Source organism: Salvelinus alpinus, chromosome 8 (genome assembly GCF_045679555.1).
Source record: "Salvelinus alpinus chromosome 8, SLU_Salpinus.1, whole genome shotgun sequence".
NCBI classification, from domain to species: Eukaryota; Metazoa; Chordata; class Actinopteri; order Salmoniformes; family Salmonidae; genus Salvelinus; species Salvelinus alpinus.
In genome coordinates this window covers 33091633-33111214 of record NC_092093.1, presented here as the reverse complement: position 1 = coordinate 33111214, position 19582 = coordinate 33091633, and the positions used below count along the sequence as shown (strand labels likewise).

The 19582-nt window shown below is 42.4% G+C and overlaps 1 protein-coding gene across 1 annotated transcript in view; it reads left to right on the top strand.

Moving 5' to 3' along the window:
• LOC139582986 (mannosyl-oligosaccharide 1,2-alpha-mannosidase IA-like) overlaps nucleotides 1-19582 on the top strand; it is a 172255-nt gene that overhangs the window by 70142 nt on the left and 82531 nt on the right. The window contains exons 3-4 of the mRNA XM_071413551.1: nucleotides 5064-5179; nucleotides 14284-14364. Coding sequence (XP_071269652.1) covers nucleotides 5064-5179; nucleotides 14284-14364 — 197 coding nt within the window. The remainder of the gene's footprint in view (nucleotides 1-5063; nucleotides 5180-14283; nucleotides 14365-19582) is intronic.

Genomic DNA, 19582 nt, shown 5'->3' with positions numbered 1-19582 from the left:
TCTGGATATTTTCCAATTGCACTGTAGTAGGGCCGATTTCAAGTTTTCATAACAATCAGAAATCAGTATTTTTGGGCGCCGATTTGACAATAAAAAATTAAAAAATGTACACCTTTTATTTAATTTTTATTTAACTAGGCAAGTCAGTTAAGAACACATTCTTATTTTCAATGACGGCCTAGGAACGTTCTGCCTCGTTCAGGGGCAGAACGACAGATTTTTAACCTTGTCAGCTCGGGGGGTCCAATCTTGCAACCTTACAGTTAACTAGTCCAATGCTCTAACACTGATTACATTGCACTCCACGAGGAGCCTGCCTGTGCCGCGAATGCAGTAAGCTAAGGTAAATTGCAAGCTAGCATTAAACTTATCTTATAAAAAACAATCAATCAATGAGTGTCATTGCTCCAATGTGTACTTAACCATAAACATCAATGCCTTTCTTAAAATCAATACACAAGTATATATTTTTAAACCTGCATATTTAGCTAAAAGAAATCCAGGTTAGCAGGCAATATTAACCAGGTGAAATTGTGTCATTTCTCTTGCGTTCATTGCACGCAGAGTCAGGGTATATGCAACAGTTTGGGCCGCCTGGCTCTTTGCGAACTAATTTGCCAGAATTTTACGTAATTATGACATAACATTGAAGGTTGTGCAATGTAACAGGAATATTTAGACTCATGGATGCCACCCGTTAGATAAAATACGGAACGGAATAAACGTTTTGTTTTCGAGGTGATAGTTTCCGGATTAGTCAAAGGTGGTGGTTTAGAGAGAAATAGTCGACGCGTTATAATTCCTGTAATAACTTGCGGCTGAACTTGAAAGTGGTTCCTTCGTTATTTTACCGTTCATGTCTTCCATAGAGAATGTCTTGATCTACTTCAAATAAGGTCTGTGTTTCGTGCAGGCTTAAACCGCCTCGACGTTTTGATACCCGTGTAAATCTCACTAGGATAAGGTAACGTTTGTCAACATATTTTCATAAATCCACTCTACAAAAAAAATGATCTTCGCTTATATTTAGCCAATATTGATCAGAGTTACCTTGTCCTATGGATATCTACACAGTTATAAAATTGGCAAGGTGGTGTAAGCCTACACGAAACACAGACCTTATTTTAAGTGAATCTAAAAATATCCTATGGAATAAATGAAGGAACCTTTTTTCAGATTTTGCTAGAAGGTGTCATGGGAATTATGACTCGCACTTTGGTTGTCAATTCTTACCATGCCCATTATTAAAATAGGATTTCCTGCATATAGAAATGACAGTTTTTGTTTTCAACATTCATCACATCACTTAAACTCTATTTTTATTCAAACAGTTGAGTATTTGTCTCCTAAGCAGACTCTTCAGTATCATTGTCACTTCAGAGCTGTGAGTGTGTGTATTTATGTATTATATTAAGTTAAAATAAAAGTGTTCATTCAGTATTGTTGCAATTGTCATTATTACAAAAATGTGTGTGTGTGTATGATAAATGTTTATATATATATATATATATATATATATGTATATTTTATTTAAAAAATATATATATAAACCGTCCGATTAATCAGTATCGGCTTTTTTTTGTCCTCCAATAATCGGTATCGGCGTTGAAAAATCATAATCGGTCGACCTCTACACTGTAGTACTGTTTTGATATTGAACAATGTTGCCTTTGGTTGGGATGGGTCACTTTCACCCAAATGGTATAATTCCACCTTTTGATCTAGATTTCTCTATAACTTCCTTTGAATGGTTTATGTTTGTATTGTGGGTACCTGAAAGACAAAGGAGATTAACCAAAATATAAAGTTAGACTATATAACTGCTCTAAAGCTCACTACATGATTATCTAATCTAACAACTCTAACATATGTAGGCCTACCTTAGCTGTCACAACAAACTTCCAATGGTTTACTCTCCAACTTCCTGTTTCTGTATTAAGGAAACCACCATGTCCTCCCCAAGATGAATAACCAAATGTGTCACATAGCTGCAGAGCAGGTTTGACTAGACATTTGGGCTAGTTGCCACAGGCATATTTACATAATAAACCAAGTTGCCCCAGGTTCTGATGTTTTCTAAAATAGGCCTCAATGAAGTGGTGACGACGTCCTCCCTCAGAACAATGAACGATGTCACTGTGTGTATGGGTTTGATATTCTGAGCCCACTTTTACGTGAAGGTTGTTTTTGTCCAAACAATGCATCGTCTGACAACGCCTCAAAGGCTCTCAGCCCCATGAGATTCAATTTTCCACCATTTGTGCCATTCCCTGCTAATGATGTGAGAACTCTATTAGCAAGTGTCATCAGTCAATTAAATGCTCAAGAGTCTGCTCCAAAGAGGAGCTCCTTTCTAAAGTATGAGATATGAAGAGAGCGAGAGAGAGAGCAGGTAGACACGAAAGCTCTTAGACGCGAGAGCTGCCGTCCCTTGAATGTTGCTCACACATCCATCACCAGGCTCTTATGTACTGGGGAAATGTATTTAGCCTGTTCATGGGCCGGCCGTTGGACTTAAAGGGATACTTCGGGATTTTGGCAATGGTGCCCTTTGTCTACTTCCCCAGAGTCAGATGAACTCGTGGATACCATTTGTCTCTGTGTCCAGTATGAAGGAAGTTAGAGGTAGTTTTGTGAGCCAACGCTAACTAGCATTAGCACAATGAGTGGAAGTCTATAGGTACTGCTAGCATGCTAGTAGTTACTTCCAGTCATTGCGCTGACATAAAAAATGGTGTCCATGAGTTCATCTGACTCTGAGGATGTAGATAAAGGGCAACATTGCCAAAATCCCAAAGTATCCCTTTAATTGATTTCCTCAGAAAAATGTTAAGTGATGTCCTCCTTAAGTCAATTCAGGATTTCTAAATGGATACTTGGGAAAGTGTTCTTCCATCAAACGTTTTAAAATTACCAACTGGGATTCTCTATAAGAACTGATATCCAGGTCATCCTTCTTTTTTTCAAAAGCCTTCACATGTTTTTCATTTACTCAAATCTATCTTCTTACATTCAAAATTGACGAAGATCTCAAGAGCCCTTTATTATAAGAATAAAGGCTGCTTCATGACATGTCATAGAAATTCATTTTAATTGGAAGCTTAGAGTGAGAAGACTGTTTGATAGATCAGAGAAATCTGGCTTTGATATTCTGTGTTCTACTTCTTAGAATTCAAGTCACTCCATGGCTTGCTGTACATTTGAGGTACATGCACACACAAATGCACACGCACGTGAAAACATTCGCAAAAACACAACACCTTTTCACACATCATGCTCTGGCTTGTCCCAGTAATGGGATGAGGATGCCGCCCTCTCCACTTCTCCTTGCCACTGTATTTTATAATGGGGGAAGCAGGCACGCACTCTAGCCACGGAGCAGGAAGGAAGCCTGCCGGGCTGGCAGACAATGGGTGACAGGCACGAAATGTCATTCCCTCATCTCTCTCACAGAGTCCAAATGGAGTGAGGGATTAATGAAAAACAGGAAAGGGAAAAGGAGGCCAGGTGACAAAAGGATGGCCAGTGGAAACGTGTTTAGTCAAGCCTGCAATGACCCTTGCTACTCTTCTTTTTTGTGGCCCACATTAACATTCGTTGACAGACAGACACAGGCAGGCCTACAGCACCCATTGTTAAGTTTCAGGGGCGTTCAATCTACATTAAAGCTTTTAGCTGTAATCCTACCCTTTTTAAGGAAATAAAAACACCTTCAGTTACCACAACATTATATATTTTTTTCATTTGAAGAAAGCTATATAGGTGAATGGGAAAGTGCTTTAGTCGTGTTATTGACTTTATTTTCAATAATGCTGCGGACTAAAAGCTTTGCTGAGTGTTCGTCTCTTTGACTGCCTGCCTGGCTGGTGCCTTTCCTCTTTGACTGCCTGCCTGGCTGGTGCCTTTCCTTTCATCCTCTCCTCCTTTTGAATGTGTGACGTAAAGGAGGAGAAATATCGGCCCTGCAAGCGAGTGTGGAGAGTTGGCAGGGGCTGGGTTCTCCTAAGCACTTGGTAAACCGAGCAAGTCGAATCTTCACTGGAGAATAAATTGCGTCTTGGCTACATTTCTTTATAGCTCAGTAATTTCATTAATCTTGTTGCTCTTATCTTAATGAAGCGGAAGAGGGTGTTTTTAGTTGCACAGGACCAGACTTATGGACACGGTACTCTGTCAACGGGGTATGTCATCTTTTAATTTTTTGTATTTTACCCCCTTTTTCTCCCCAATTTCGTGATATCCAATTGCGATCTCATTACGATCTTGTCTCAACTCCCCAACGGGCTCCGGTGAGGTAAAGGTCGAATCATGCGCTTCTTAACACCCGCCCGCTGAAGCCAGCTGCACCAATGCGTCGGAGGAAACCCCGTACAACTGGTGACACAAGTCAGCATGCGCCCAGCCCGCCACAAGGAGTCACTAGAGCGCAATGGGACAAGGACATCCCGGCCGGGCCAAACCCTCTCCTAACCCGGACGACGCTGGGCCAATTATGCGCCGCCTCATAGGTCTCCCCATGGGTCTCCCGGCAACATGCGACATAGCTTGGGATCAAACCCGGATCTGTAGTGACACCTCTAGCAATGCAGTGCCTTAGACCGCTGCGCCACTCAGGAGGCTCGGTATAATGGCATCCGATAGGTAAGGTCTGGTGGCCAAGAGGCTTGCGAAAGCATCAGCCCACCGTGAAAAGACTCTAATATGCTCACTCCTCTGTTCCGACTTTCTCTGCCACATCCTCCTCAACCAGGTAAAAACCTGACAATATAGCCAAAGGTGCTCTGTCATATTTGTATTTGTTCATATGCATGGCATCTCGCACTGAGATAAATGGAGGTTGCCTGAAGCAATATTCCACCGCAGCAGGAGATATGCCCCGCTCTTTGAATAAAACAGCACACTTACGGTTAGAACTCCCAGCTGCCCTGGAGATTTTAACCTCCTCTGGTCTTAATGGTAGAAACCTGACTCTGACTGTGCGGTTTTTCTACCAATACAATATGTTGCTATGAGAGGAAAATAGGATACGGGTCCTCAAGGCTTTGTTTTGTTTGCCTTCCCAGGGAGCATAAAGGGAGCCACCATCGTGGATGCCCTGGACACCCTATACGTCATGGAGATGTATGAGGACTTTGAGATGGCCACAGAGTGGGTGGAGAAGAACCTGGACTTCAACGTGGTGAGTAGAACCAAATAACATAGAACCCCCTTGTCTGCTAGCTAGTAGAACCATAGAACACATTTGACTGCTACCTAGTCAGCCACTGACAAGCTCAAGGACAGGAGATCTAGAATCTGATTGGTTAGGCAAGCCCCACTGTAATTAGTAGGGAAAGAATACAGAGCCACCCAAGGCATTTTAATGCAGGAAAGCTGAACTCCGTCTTACATCATTTCTACCAGCAACGCTGCTGTTTTTTTTATGCTTGTGTGTATCAAAGTACATCCAGCCAACTTGACGAAACTGTGGGAAGCATTGGATTCAACATGGGCCAGCATCCCTGTGGAATGCTTTCGACACCTTGAGTGCATGCCCCGACAAGTCAATATTAGGAAGGTGTTCTAAATGTTTTGTACACTCAGTGTATGTTTTGATTTCTAAGACATTCTAAGGTTTGTATCATTCACAACTAAATGTGTCAAATAATTCTTAAATCTAGCGTATAGGACCTGTTTCAAATGGTAACTTTTACACTCAACATAGCCACTTCAAATGCGAACTCGCTCCGGAATGGGAAAAATATCCTTTATTTTATTCAGCTATGGTCAATTATATTATTCTTACAATAAAAACATATAAAATAATTGCACGGGACTTATAAAAATATCTTGTCTGCTAAATGAACTAGACTCCTATTCTGTTCTTCTGACAGAATTTTTCTTTAGACCTGACCAAAATAATGGATTTATTGTGATGATGTATATTAAATTGATTTATTCGACTTGTTTTAATGTAGATGTTCCAAAAGCGTGCATCAGCGGCTTGTATGCGTGGAGGCCTGGAGATGCTAAACATATTTATGTTAATTAACGGTCAATTACTGTGAGACTGGCAGTCATTTGCATGACAATAACCGGCTGACACAATTTCATGACTGCCACAGCCCTACCTACCCACGCACTCGCACATACTTACAACCCAAAATACACATATAGTCTCTCTCTCTCTCTCACTCTCTCACTCACACCATAAGCCCACACACACACACCATAAGCCCACACACAATCACACGCACACACATGTATACTGACGCCACACACAATCACACACACGCACTTTCACACTCACCACATATGCTGCTGCCACTGTCTATTATCTATCCTGTTGCCAAGTACCTTTACCCCTGCCTATATATACAGTACATAGCAACCTTAATTACCTCGTACCCCTGCACATCGACTCGGTACTGATACTCCCTGTATGTAGCCATGTTAATTTTAATTCGTTATTCACTGTATTAATGCCTCTATTTTTTTTCTTCTTATCTTTAACTCTGCATTGTTTACAAAGGAAGTGACGCATAACATTTGGTTTGATTTGACTCCAGGTAATTGGACCCTGATGAAGTGCTCTGTTTAACACTAGAACACTAGAAGAGCCAAGTTAGAGCTTTTTGACTAAATATGAATAAAACATTGAAATATCTGTGCCATGTTTAAAGTCATGCCCTCTGTCCTTGACTTTTCTTAAATATGTCTATTTAACATACGTATGTTCGAATTTCAAATCCTCCTACAGAGTCGCAGGTAAGACATTTTGATTTCTATATAGTATCACACAGATTCAGAGGTTTCCAAAACACCTACCATTGCCAAATAACTTTTTTCAAGAATACCCACTTTCATAAGTTCCACACTTGAGCATGAGGCAACAGCCTAAAATAAACAAATAAAAATGATTTTATATATATATATATATATATATGAGAGAGATTTTTTTTCCCTATTCTAATGTTACCCAATACCTTCATTAACACAACCAAAATATACTTTTTCTGATAGCATATGAAATGTATTCATTAGAATGTTGGATTTAAAATGACTCATTTTGGCTTGAAGGGATGGGTCCCTCAAGGCCTTTCTAGTGTTAGACAGAACAGGTAGAGTACTCACCTGGAAGGAACCACCGCGTCTGTCTGTGGAAGTGGACTGAATGAAGTCATCTTAATTCCACTGTTTGGGGTAGGGAAAGGAGCACTTAACTCTTGTATTTTTTCCTAATCAGTCAATATGGACCCGACTCATCAGTTTGAAGGTAATGTGCTTTAGGAGTGAGGACTTTGTGTGTCTATCAGATAGAACACATTGCCTTCCTCAAGCCTTTCACTCTCACTGATAAAAGGATATTCATTAAGACAGTTTTTCCCTCCAGACTATGCATAGGAAACAAATTACTCCCAAACACTGAGACGGAAGAGATGTATAAAACAGTTTGAAAAGGCTTTGTCTCAGACATTGCCACACGATATACAAAACCTTAGCAATCTGACGTGATGTGTATATCTAGGAAATTGTGATATTGGCAATGGTGCTCAATAATGCACAAATACACAGTGGAATAACCCTACAAACCAACCCCCCAGTCTATTGGACTGCAATAATTAGTATTTGCATTGTAGTCCACACCTGCACCACTCTCAAATGCTTTGAACCACTCTGTTTTTTTGCATCTATTCTTAGCTCAGCATGTTTCTCCCCATTGGTCATGCCTCAATAATTTGTGATTTCTCTGCAAGTTTTTCTTTTCTTTCTTAAATGTTGTTTTCAAGTCATGGTTCCTTTTACAGCTTTAAAAGGAATGTCCCACTTGAGAGAATGTCAAACTGCAGTTTGTGCAATTTTTGTATGTGAACTACTGAACCATTACTTAGCCCTGTAATGCAGTTTCTATGATCAATTGAATGCCAGAGGTGAGGAAGGTTATAGCTAAAAGAAATGTGATGGCTCATCAAGGGAAAATTGTCTAACCTTTCCTCTTTTCACTGTTGTTAACCCTAGTTGCTGTGTGAAATGAACTACCATGGATTAAGGAAGGGGTGGTGATGGAGCTGAAGAATTTAGCTGAGGTAGTTGGAGTGGAAACAGTGAAAAAAAAACACCTTCAGTCTTTTTACTTTGATGTTTCCTCTGCCTTCTTAGACCCTGCCCATGTTATGGAACCAGATTCATTATTTATTCCCCTGGGAGAACCAACTCGTTAAGAAGCACTAAATTCTTGTCCACCCTTATTTTTTTTCCAAATGCGGGAGAGAGCGAAAAAAAACACATTAGTGATCAGACGCATTCATGAAGAGTATTAACAAACTTTTAATTGAAAGGCATTGACTTCGCTGCCCTCGAGCAATTCCAACAATAAAGGAGCTCACAAAAGCCCTGGTGGATTGGGCATTAATATTCACTTTGTCTTCTGAATACAGAATATTTATTTCAAAGATAAATACAACCCCCTCTTCCATCTCCTTCTCTTCCAACATTGTCTTAACATGGATGGAGCGGTCTGTGGTTTTCCATTTGGCCCCAACCTCTGTCATGTTCCTCCATCCCGCCTCACTGTCATAATAGTGAGGGGCCACGACAGGAATACTGAGAGACAGGAGCATACCACTGCATTTCCTGATGCCTCTGTTCAATACAGATCCACTGGTACAGGGGAGACGTCTCGGAGTCTGTTTTAATGTTCAGGTTTCAAGACAAGGCAGTGGGGATACCGGAATTACGCTTGTGTTAAATATCGAGCCAATTGATTGACCCAGACTACTTGCATTACCCCCCTCCCCCACACACACACACCAGCTCCTGCCTGCCTGTGTGTCTGTCTACCTGATCATGACAGGTAGACAGACACATAGGGTCAGAACAAAAACAGGTCTGGTCAAAGCAAACAGCATGGACTATAATGGCCAGGGACGATTTCTCTTTTGTTTTCCCCTCAGTTCTGCTGGGAAGAGGTGTAGAGCGAGAGAAAGCAAGCAAGCGCCCATCTTTATTGGCCTCTGCCTTGTGCCCAGCTGCAATCTTTCATCTGGTGAGCTGTGTGTTGTGGGCTGCTGTGAATGGCAAGGCCAGTACATGAACAAAGGCAATGGCTGTATGTATTATGGAAGGGCCCCGGCTCCGCCGTCAATCCGCAGGCAGGAGCTGTGTAATGGACTGCACAGCCTTGCTGGACATCAGCCTGCAAGATAACCTTTCAGAGGCTGGAACAAAGATACATTTTCTAGCCAGAGGTTTGAGGGAGCCCCCCCCCCCCTCGCGCCTTTTTGTACACGCACACCTACACACACTCGCACACTAAAGCACGTCATCAGAGGATGAATTTCTAAGGGTCCTCTGACAGCTGATCCACAGACATGGCAGCATGTTATTGTGTAGCAGTGTAGGCCAGGCTTAGAAAGAGCATTCGTGCATCATCTCCAGGAGTCAGTTGTCACTGCTGCTCTTTATGTCTACACAAGGGCTTCCTTGAGATGATTTTACTGTCAGGGAGTATTATTGTTGTTGTCATTCACTAACATTGCTCTCAACGTTGTGATGGGATGGAGCTCAGATAACTGTAGCCTCCGCTCTAGAACCTCTACACAACGTTCTGCAATTCCATTTCTCAATCCCATCTCAAAGTAATTTTCCCCTGTAGTCTGATTATTCTATTGAAATGGAGCTCATTCATTCAACACGTACAGGGAGTATAATTTAATATGAGTTGGCCTATGAAATCATGCGATTTAGGTTGAAGATGTCCCTTGATTTGACCTGACTAGAGGTTTCAGTAGGTCAGGAGGCTGAGGGCTGTGGTTCGGTCTGACACCATGAGCCCCAGCTGGATGGGCCTTGCCTTATTTTAGCGTCCTATTAATAGCAACGCACATGCCCCGCCCACCTGAGGATCTGTCTTTTTCAGCCATTGAGGGGTGCAAAAGCCACTTAAATCTTGCTGGATTGATTGCTTTCATTTTACTCCTGCGACTCTTTCATAATCTTGCTTTTTGCCTGTCTCCTCCCCCCCCCCCCCCCCCGCTAACGTTACGACCGCGGAAATGTTTGTAATGACCTGTCAAACACACCCCGGTAATGGCTGAAATGGTCTCAATGGAATACATTGTCTTGCTGTTATTTAATCAGGGAAAACCCATCGAGACATGGGTCTCATTTGCAATGGTGCCCTGAGGACAACAATACAACAAATTGATCTCATTAAAGTCATTCAACATTAAAGTCCTAAACTGCCATAGAGGCACCAGTTAGTCAAGATATAGGGAGTTTTGAAGACTATTCCAAAAATGGGGGGGCACTAAAATTGAAGGCAGATTTACCTAGATCGGTACATACTAGTGGAACTTCGAAAGTTAACCATTTCTGTGAACGGGTTTGGTGTTTTTTATTTTAACAGTGAAGTGAGGTAGGTCGGAAGCTTGTGTAGTAAAGATTTGTAAACAAAATGGGAGTAATGAAGTCTACACGACTTTAATCAGGATCAGCCAACATTTTGATACAGGATGCAATGATGCATATTAAAACTGTCACCTGTGATAAAGCAAAGGGCACTATTGTAGGTTTAGGAGTGGTGGCTGCTGAATTCCCATAAATGGTGTCACCAAAGTCACAAACTAGCAGGGAAGTTGACTATACAATCTGCTTCCTGCTGTTTAGGGAAAGATTTGATCTAGTTCTATAAAATAAGCCTCCTTTAAATCTCAGCTTCTTAACTAGCTCATCCGTATGTTTTGTAAGTCACATTTTTGTCAATCCAAAAGCCAAGATATTTATAGGCGGAAACCTGCTCGATGAAAGAGCTGTCCAATGCAGAAATGTGTATAACCATCTGAAATACTTCTACGAGAATTATAAAACAGCATAATTTAGTTTTTTCCCCATTTTAAGTACCAATTTTTTAAATAATCATGGACTTTCTGCAGGGCGACAAAATCAGATTGCAGCTCCAATATCGCCTGGTCAGTCGTATGGGCAATGGCGTACATAAGTGTCATCAGCATACAGCTGAATGTTACAGGTTTATGCAGATAGACCAATATTGTTTATATAAAGAGGAAAGGTCCCAAAGTCAACCCATGTGGGAGACCTTTTAGTAATATCGAGGTGACTTGACACCATCAGAAAGCACACATTGCTTCCTGTCTGACAGATGGTTCCTAAACCAGTTGTAAGACGCCTGGTCAAGGCTAATTTCTGACAACCTTTGAATGAGTAGGGAGTGGTTGAGGGAGACTAGTCAGGATCAAGGGAAAGATCAACGGAGCAAAGTACAGAAAGATCCTTGACGAAAACCTGCTCCAGAGCAAGGTTCACCTTTCAACAGAACAACGACCCTCAGCACACAGCCAAGACAACGCAGGAGTGGCTTCGGGGACAAGTCACTGAATGTCCTTGAGCGGCCAAAACAGAGCCCGGACTTGAACCCGATCGAACATCTCTGGAGAGGCCTGAAAATAGCTGTGCAGTGATGCTCCCCATCCAAGCTGACAGAGCTTGAGGGGATCTGCAGAGAAGAGCTATCCAAATACAGGTGTGCCAAGCTTGTAGAGTCACACCAAGAACACTTGAGGCTGTAATCGCTGCCAAAAAATTACTGAGTAATGGGTCTGAATACTTATGTAAATGTGATATTTCAGTTGTTTTTTAAAATCTGAACCTGCCATTATGGGGTATTGTGTGTAGATTGATGAGGAAAATAAACCATTTAATCAATTTTAGAATAAGGCTGTAACGTAACAACATGTAGAAAAAGTCAAGGGGTCTGAATACTTTCCGAATGCACTGTATGTACGGCAGGACCAAATCGGAGAGATGGGTAGAAGAAAGTCCATGTAATGCTTTGCAGGTTAGCAATAAAACCTTGGATTCAGCAGAGAGGCTGAGTAATATAATATAATACAATTGTGTTTGTTTTAGTCAAGATTCTAACAGCCGTATTTAGCGCTTTTATTATTTCTTATTGTTGTTGCGTTGTCGAGAAGGAACCTGCAAGTAAGTATTTCGTTGGACAATGTATAAAATGTGTATCCCGTACTTGCAACTAATACAACTTGAAAGACTTTGCATTTTTACTAAAACAGCAGCAGGAGGACTTCATACATTAGGGAATTCAGCAATGACTCACCTCACGATACCGTGTGAGAGACTGCTCTGTGTTTGATGTAAATATTAATGTAAATTCAAATTGTGCAACCTGTAACATCTGGTCTGAATACATTGAGGCTGTCGTCAGTTTAAGTTATTTCGGCGCTCTAGATTTGACCCCTTTTACGGAATTCGCACCATTAATGTCTACAATACGTAATCACATTTAGATGTTCTTCAGGTTTTTTTGTACCTCATTAGTATCCACAAAACGTATTTGCTCTCATGACACTTTCTTTTCTAACCCTGGCAGTAAGTGCAATTGAACACTGAGTGCAGTGCAGAAGACGCTCAATGAAATCCTCTTGACGCTTTGGCCTCACTGAAGTTCTTGACTGAAGGACAGAACAGCCCTCTGATGTCTTGATGTGGGTGAGAGACAGGGCCTCGTGATAGTGGCTGTCCTCAGAACAGAAGTAATCCTCTCTGAGAGGAAAGCACCTACGCTACAGTACCTAGCTAGTAGCTACAGCAGTGTCCTCAGGATACCTCAAGAGTTCAACCCCTCCGTAACAGTTAATAAGGTGTGCCAAGTCCTTCTGTCCACAGTCAGGCAAAAATCAGTACATTTCCATGAATACAAAATGCCTTCCCCATTTGAACAACTGCCATCTGTCATAATTTGAAGTCATTAACACACCATTGATAATGCTAGCAGAAATATTACGAATTTGGATTTCATAGTCTGCAGGTTTGCAGGACTAAATACATTTATTTTAATTATAAGTTAGTCTGACGGCCCAGCGTTAAATTATCTTGTTTGCCTGCCTGCCGCACGTTCTCTACTATTAAATAATAGAACTGTATCTCTCCGGACCAGATTAGTTTACTCATGTAGAAATTGTGAGTCATAGTACAGAGAAGCCTTCGTATTGAGAACCTCTATGAAAAAAATACATAAATGTTTATTCCCTCATCTGCTGTTTGTCCCAAACAAATAGTCTACAAGAAACAAAAGCCAAAGTTAAACATTTCCCTCTCAAATAGAAAATAATTGCTTATATCTGGAAATGAGGACAACAAAAAAAGTCTTAGCTACTGATATTTACTTGTTATTTGGTATAATTACCAAGCGTTGTCACTGAAACCATAATGAGGTTATTTATAGCCCACCACCACCACCATTACCAGGAACAAGTGTTTCTCATTAAGTTAAATCCCATGCAACAATGGACAATGTCCCCCCCCCCCGCACAGTTTTTAAAATGTGGTCCACTCAAAGTACAGGCAATAACAAACTTTTCCTCTCACTAAAACCTCAAGGAATATGCACATAGTAATATTAGATTAACATAAATATTTTAAGACCACTCTACATGATCTACCATTTTTGATCTATCATATAAAGCAAAGGGCTCGAGGTTAGGATGAGGTTATCAAAACCATTTATCAGTACTAAAAGTACTGTAGGCCTCTAGGACTTTATTCTGGATGAATGGGCTCCACATGCTTCTTTTCAGAGTAATGAAAATCTACATGAAGAATGGATATGGGTAATAAGTCTGGCTATAATAATGGAGAAAACAAAGCCTGGGGCCCTTCGGAGGGAAATGGGCTGAGTGCAGATCTGTGTTTTGGCCTGATGGGATTGTCAGGAAGGCATCTCATCACCACTTCTTATTGGTTCATGTTTGTTGGTGGCGACTCATGCTTCCCAGCTTGACCTTAAGATGAAATGACACTTAAATTGCAGGGTGGCTATTTTCTCAATTATAGATACCTTTTTCCAGAGTCGGTTAGCCTCGGCGCTGTGCGAGCTCGGCGGGAGTCCATTCTCTGACAGCCCCTCCTCTCTCTGTTTTCTGTCTTTACCATGGGAATACATTAGTGGATCACATTCATTTCAACAGAAATGGTCAAATGTTTGTTGTAGTATTAAGTGGTCTACTCAGATATCTTCTCTGAGTTATGGAGGCGTGGCCTAAGGGTTTTGATACCTCAGTGTGTCTTCAGGTGTAGCCCACAGCGTTGTCTGTCTGTCAGTCTTTACATTCGGTGTGTGATGTGAGGATATTCCTGCCAGCTGCTGCATGGTGACTCAGCAGGTTGAATACTCCTACTCATGAATCCTTTGTCTCTCTCTCTCTCTCTCTCTCTCTGCTCCCATCCCTCTCTCTCTCTCACTGTATTTGTTTGTTCTCTCTGCAGAATGCTGAGGTCTCAGTCTTTGAAGTGAACATCCGGTTTGTCGGAGGACTGCTCTCCGCCTATTACCTCTCCGGCAAAGAGGTATGTACCTAACTGTGAAAACGCTGATGCTGCTGCCCAGAACTCTGAACGCTACAACTGGACAAGATCTGATGCATGTGATGAGGAGAAGAGGACCTAGTTCATTCCATTTGACCCCAGTTTGATCGAGACCATGTTAGCTGAGATAATTACATAGAGGTAGCCGCCAATAGTTGAACAACCATTTCCCCTCAGTTTAGAGTGATGCGAGGCGTTAAATAATCTTCTTGCAGCCATGTTGGAACAGCGTTGTTCCAAAGTTGCTGAACGTTGAACTGTGAAAGAGAGGTGAGCGCTTTACTGCCCGCCAATCTCTTGAGTGCAGGGCAGTCCTTCAGGGAGATGTAGAGCTATGAAAATATATCAGGGGTTTAGCTAATCTCTTCTGAGAGGAAGGCTCCTTCTGCCTGCCAACTCTGGGATTTGTGTGGGACTGCAGTTCTCTCACGTTGTCAGGAAACTATCTCTTTGGGACCAAACCCGTTTTCTGTTGTGAGTACTATCAGCCCTCTATTTCTCTTCATGCAGGCAGAGGTTTTTAATGACCTGCTCTAATGACTGGCTTGAAGATAAGATAGTCATAGATGCCACCAAATAGGCCCCAAAAAAACCTGTTTAAAAGCCAACCTGTTTTCGCAAACGTGCTTCTAATGACTCCTCCAGTTGAATTTTAGCAGGCAGGAGGACTTTTCCGACCAGAAGATCTATGCTTTTTATCTCCCCATTTCAGTAGGGTTTCAGGGAACTACTGAACCTTGGTTCCAGGCTAAGTGTCTCTCATAAACAGGACAGTTGCAATACCAGAGTGGGAGGAATCCATTTAGAAGTTCAATGAGCTCAGCAAAGAAAGTCTCTTTAGAGTCTTTCCAAGTCTAAAGGGAATCTGAAAGAAACAGAAGCAAAAGGAGAAGCTGATCTTTGTTTCCTCTGTGTCACACCAATCACTGTGAACGCTCAGACTTATTATCAAGTCGAGGATTACAGAGGCTGGAAACTCAGTTGGCGTTCTGAACAGAAATTATTTTGGCCTCTTACACATTTTCACCTGCAAGAGGTTTTTAATGAAATAGAGAGCATACTTCCCCGCACATGTCGCAGGACTGCGTTTAGATTATGAAGCCATGCATCATTCTGAAGGATGCTGTTTATCAAACATTGCCAATTATTTCAGAGCAATTATCTCATTTAATATAATTTTCCTCCAATTAAGGTAAACCGGTAGGAAAGAGGTCCTCTTGAGTGTTTATGCAATTTGAATTACTGGAGAGTGAGGTTGACAGTAATGCTTTACCTTTTAACACGAGGCGTCTCGAAGTGCTCTTTGCTGACAGACCCCAGAAGCAGCCAGGGTTTTTTTGCTACAGGAAGTGTCAAGAAGTTGTGCATGCCTTTGTCGTGGTTACCATCATTTTGTTCTGACACGCTGGGAGAGACACTGGGGGAATTTTTCATCACCGTACAGCATGCCCTGTAAAAAATAAAATAAGCTGGCATATTGGATTGCTATGGAAATTCCCTGTATTAATGAATACAAAATAACATGGCAATGTGTTATGTCCAAGACTTGCACACAAAAGCTGGAAAGGCATTGCATTGCATGCGGTGTGTGGAAATTTCATTGAATCTCATAGTCATTTTTGCTCCCATTCATATTAATGGTATTTCTGGACTGTAAAATGTAGATGAGATGTGGTTGAGGAGAGGCAAGTCACACCGTTAAGCAGTGACAGGAACAGGGGTGAGTGGTTCATAGAAGCAACTACAATGGTATCCGCCGGATTTGCAGGTTTATTATTTTACGGTTTGGAGAGTGACTATGTAATCCTTTTATTTTGTTCCCGGTGTATTTATTATGTTAAAATCCTCTCTGTAAGAGGCACTATATCCCGAGGCAGATATCCACAGGACTAAAAGGGTTTACAGTAGGTAGATGTACCAGCCAGTTCATGGTATTTTATTTGCAGATGAATGAACGGCAGGGAAATTGCCAGTACTCTAGTGACGCATCATGCGGTAAGGCTACAGGTTGTGCAGGTTTGTGGTTGAAAGCAACACCTTTTTTGTGGTTCTTGTATTGGGAAGCTTGACCCATGCTGTTTTTCATCATAACCACACGTGATAAGTGTGGCATAATGCTGTTTTGTAATGCTCCGCTGCTTAGCCTGGTCATTGCTTAGTCTACAGGGATTTCCACAGGGTTTAGGGTGTTTGAATTACCTCACTGTATAAATCAATTCCCATTATCTCCAAAACACTGTAGAAAATAATATCCTTGAGTGCAGCACTGGGAAATGTTGTCATTGACAAACATAACTAGTGTACCAGGTGTGTTACAGTGTTGTAGTGAACTCCCCTTCATTCTCCCTTGTTGTATTTCAATATCTGTACAGTGAGGCTGTGTCACTCCCAGCAGATTGGATCTCCTCTCTAAAACTGAGCGCACATTGCTCTGTTCACCCTTTCATCCTCTAAGAGAGGCGGACCCATTTGATGTGAGCCTTCAGAACCTGAGTCCAGGGAGCTCCTCCGAGTCCTGCAGGAGAAGGTAGAGGGAGTCTGTTATGTACACCCGACCCACTTTAAGCTGCCTGGAGCAAGACAATGGAGGCTGAGACATGTGCATGAGGCCCGGTGGTGGGTGCGAGGGGAGATGGAGGCAGGCTCTGAGATCTCCCTGGCCCCTGTGCCAGGCTCCGAGATCTCTCCCCGGCCCCTGTGCCCCCCTGTGCCTTTCGCTTGGCTATAACTCAAAGCAGGCTGGACCCTTTGATGACATTTTGTATGTGTAAAACTACACAGATGCACGGCAGGACAGCCCCAGCCCTGCATACTGATAAGGCCTGTCCTTGTCTGTTAGCCAGCCCTGAGATGCCCGATAGGAAGAGCTAACAGACACTTGATCATCATCATGGTGAAGGAGCCATAAAGAGCCTCTCCTCCTGATTCGCTCATTGTTCTTCTGAGTGGGAGTGGCCTTCGTCTGCATCGCAGACAGCTTAATGTAGTGCCAGATCAATTTTCCAGGACCTTCTGAAATGAGCTATTGATGCAGTGGAATTGTTAACCATTCATAAGTTATGCTGAAGTGAAGGCCACCTAGCCCCAGGTCACCTCTGATTTAGACCTTGGTTGTTTTTCCTACTATGAGTAATGGATGGGATTAATAGAGGGCTGATTTTAGGATCAGTGTTATTTATGGCTGGCCAGTTTTCCATCTCTGACGTGTTGCTGAGCGGGACATGCCGACCTGTCAGAGCAAAGCACTTAACGTCTCAATGGATCAGATATTGAGCGGGAGCCATAAGTAATTTTACATAACTGACCGAAAGGAATCAGGAATGAATGGGCTGGATGGATGATTAAAGGTTTTAATATCCACTCAGAGATTAAGGACAGCACAAATACTCATCCACGCTCTTACCTGATTACTGTGACAATCTTACGCTGGGGAGCTTTTGAATTATCTTGGATCTTATGTCAATCAGATTTGTATTCTCAAGGAGAAGGTTCTTGGGGTAAAAACGCTCCCTCACTAGTGGACCAGTGTACCTTACATGTACCTCCATGCTCCATGGGTATTCAGACTAAGGGTTCAAGTGAGCACTGAGTACCCCACAATGTGAACGTTTTACCATGTCAGTGGAAGGAATATCCCGTACGACTAAATAATTCAGAGATCCGGGGAACCAAGTTAAATACCTCTTTGTGAAACCCGCCTAAAACATTTTGCCAGTCATTTCATGGCAGGGGGTGCATTAGGCTGTGCTATGTCTGAGGCATTAGACAAATATTGTATGCAGATGTATTGCAGAGCTAGCAGTGCTATTTAAACAGTGTGATTCTCAGTGTGCTGCTGTTGAAATAGGCCCAGTGTCTGTCTGTCTGCTGGTCACAGATGATCAGGGCCTGGTCTGTAGGGAGTCTGGCAGGGCTTTGCTGGAGCACAGACAGCCCTGGCTGTGGAGCTTCTCCCAGATACATGGAAGCTGCCTGTTGGATATCTCCCTCTCCATTCTAGATGCAATTTAGACTGGATCTCATATGCTGCCTAAGATTAAAAAACCTGGAACCAACCAACCTGCCTGTTTGTGTACAGGAGCTAGTTACTCTCCTTAGCCAACGATTTAGCTACTAAGCCTGGCCACTGCAGTCTTTTTATCTGTTCTCTGTTCAGTCACATTGTGTGACTGGCAGTGGTCCTTTTGTAACTCTCTGTAATGAGTCATTTCCTACAGTACTCTGCAAGTGGTGTACCCAGAGCCCAACCACTGCCAGAGAGGAACCCAAGGCCATAAGCTCTGCAGGCACTGGCTGATGGTGTAGGGAAAAGTGTGTGTGCTTTCACATCAAACAAGGTTTGAACAATGTCACCGTAGGTGTCTCGTCCTTTTCTTATGTTTTGTTATAGAGCTTAGGCTACAGTCCAACTGAAGATACCAGCCTCAGGTTTTGGTTTCTACACGTTGCTATGGAGATGATCAACATAAATGGGTGGAAAGGATACTTCAAAGTGTATAGCCTTTGGAGTGTGTTGCATTGTCAAAGGGATAAGCACACAGACACTGGATCTGTTAGTCACTCACTCATCCACTGACCTTTGAGTTTTAGCATTTGCACAGAATAGTTTTCCCACCGCGTGGCTTTTACTTTTAAATAAGAAGGAAAATAAAATCCATTGGTTGTCTGTTTGTCTCCTGGTTTTGTGTGAGTGAGAATTAGTCCAGTGGAACAAAACTTCCCAGCAGCTGAGACCCAAGGTCAGCATTGGAGTGGGCCTTCTCCCTCTGTCTGAACACAAGATTTTAGGTGTGCCACGGGTGATGAAGCCCACTCCTATTTTTCTCCTTCTCCAACGGGCTGTAGGCAAAACGCCAGTGTGGCCACCAAGCAGGAAGCGCTAGCTACCATATAGAGCTGTCATGAAACCACACCAGCTCCGCAGCTGCTCTCAGCCTGTTTGCTCTGTCATCAAGTGGCTAACTCTGTTTGTGGCTGTGAGGGTTGTTTGGGAAACATGGTTTACCGCTGGCCATCTATTAAAGCAGAGTCTCAGACAAGGAAACATACATTTTCCCTGCACCTGCCACGTCCTGTATCCTCTCTTGTCAGTCAGTCAAGCCGAAAACACTGTCATCCGTTCCAATTTCGTTATACAACCGTGATGGGATCAAAACAGTGTTGCCAACTTTTTGAGCACAGTCAGGGAAAGTAGATTAGT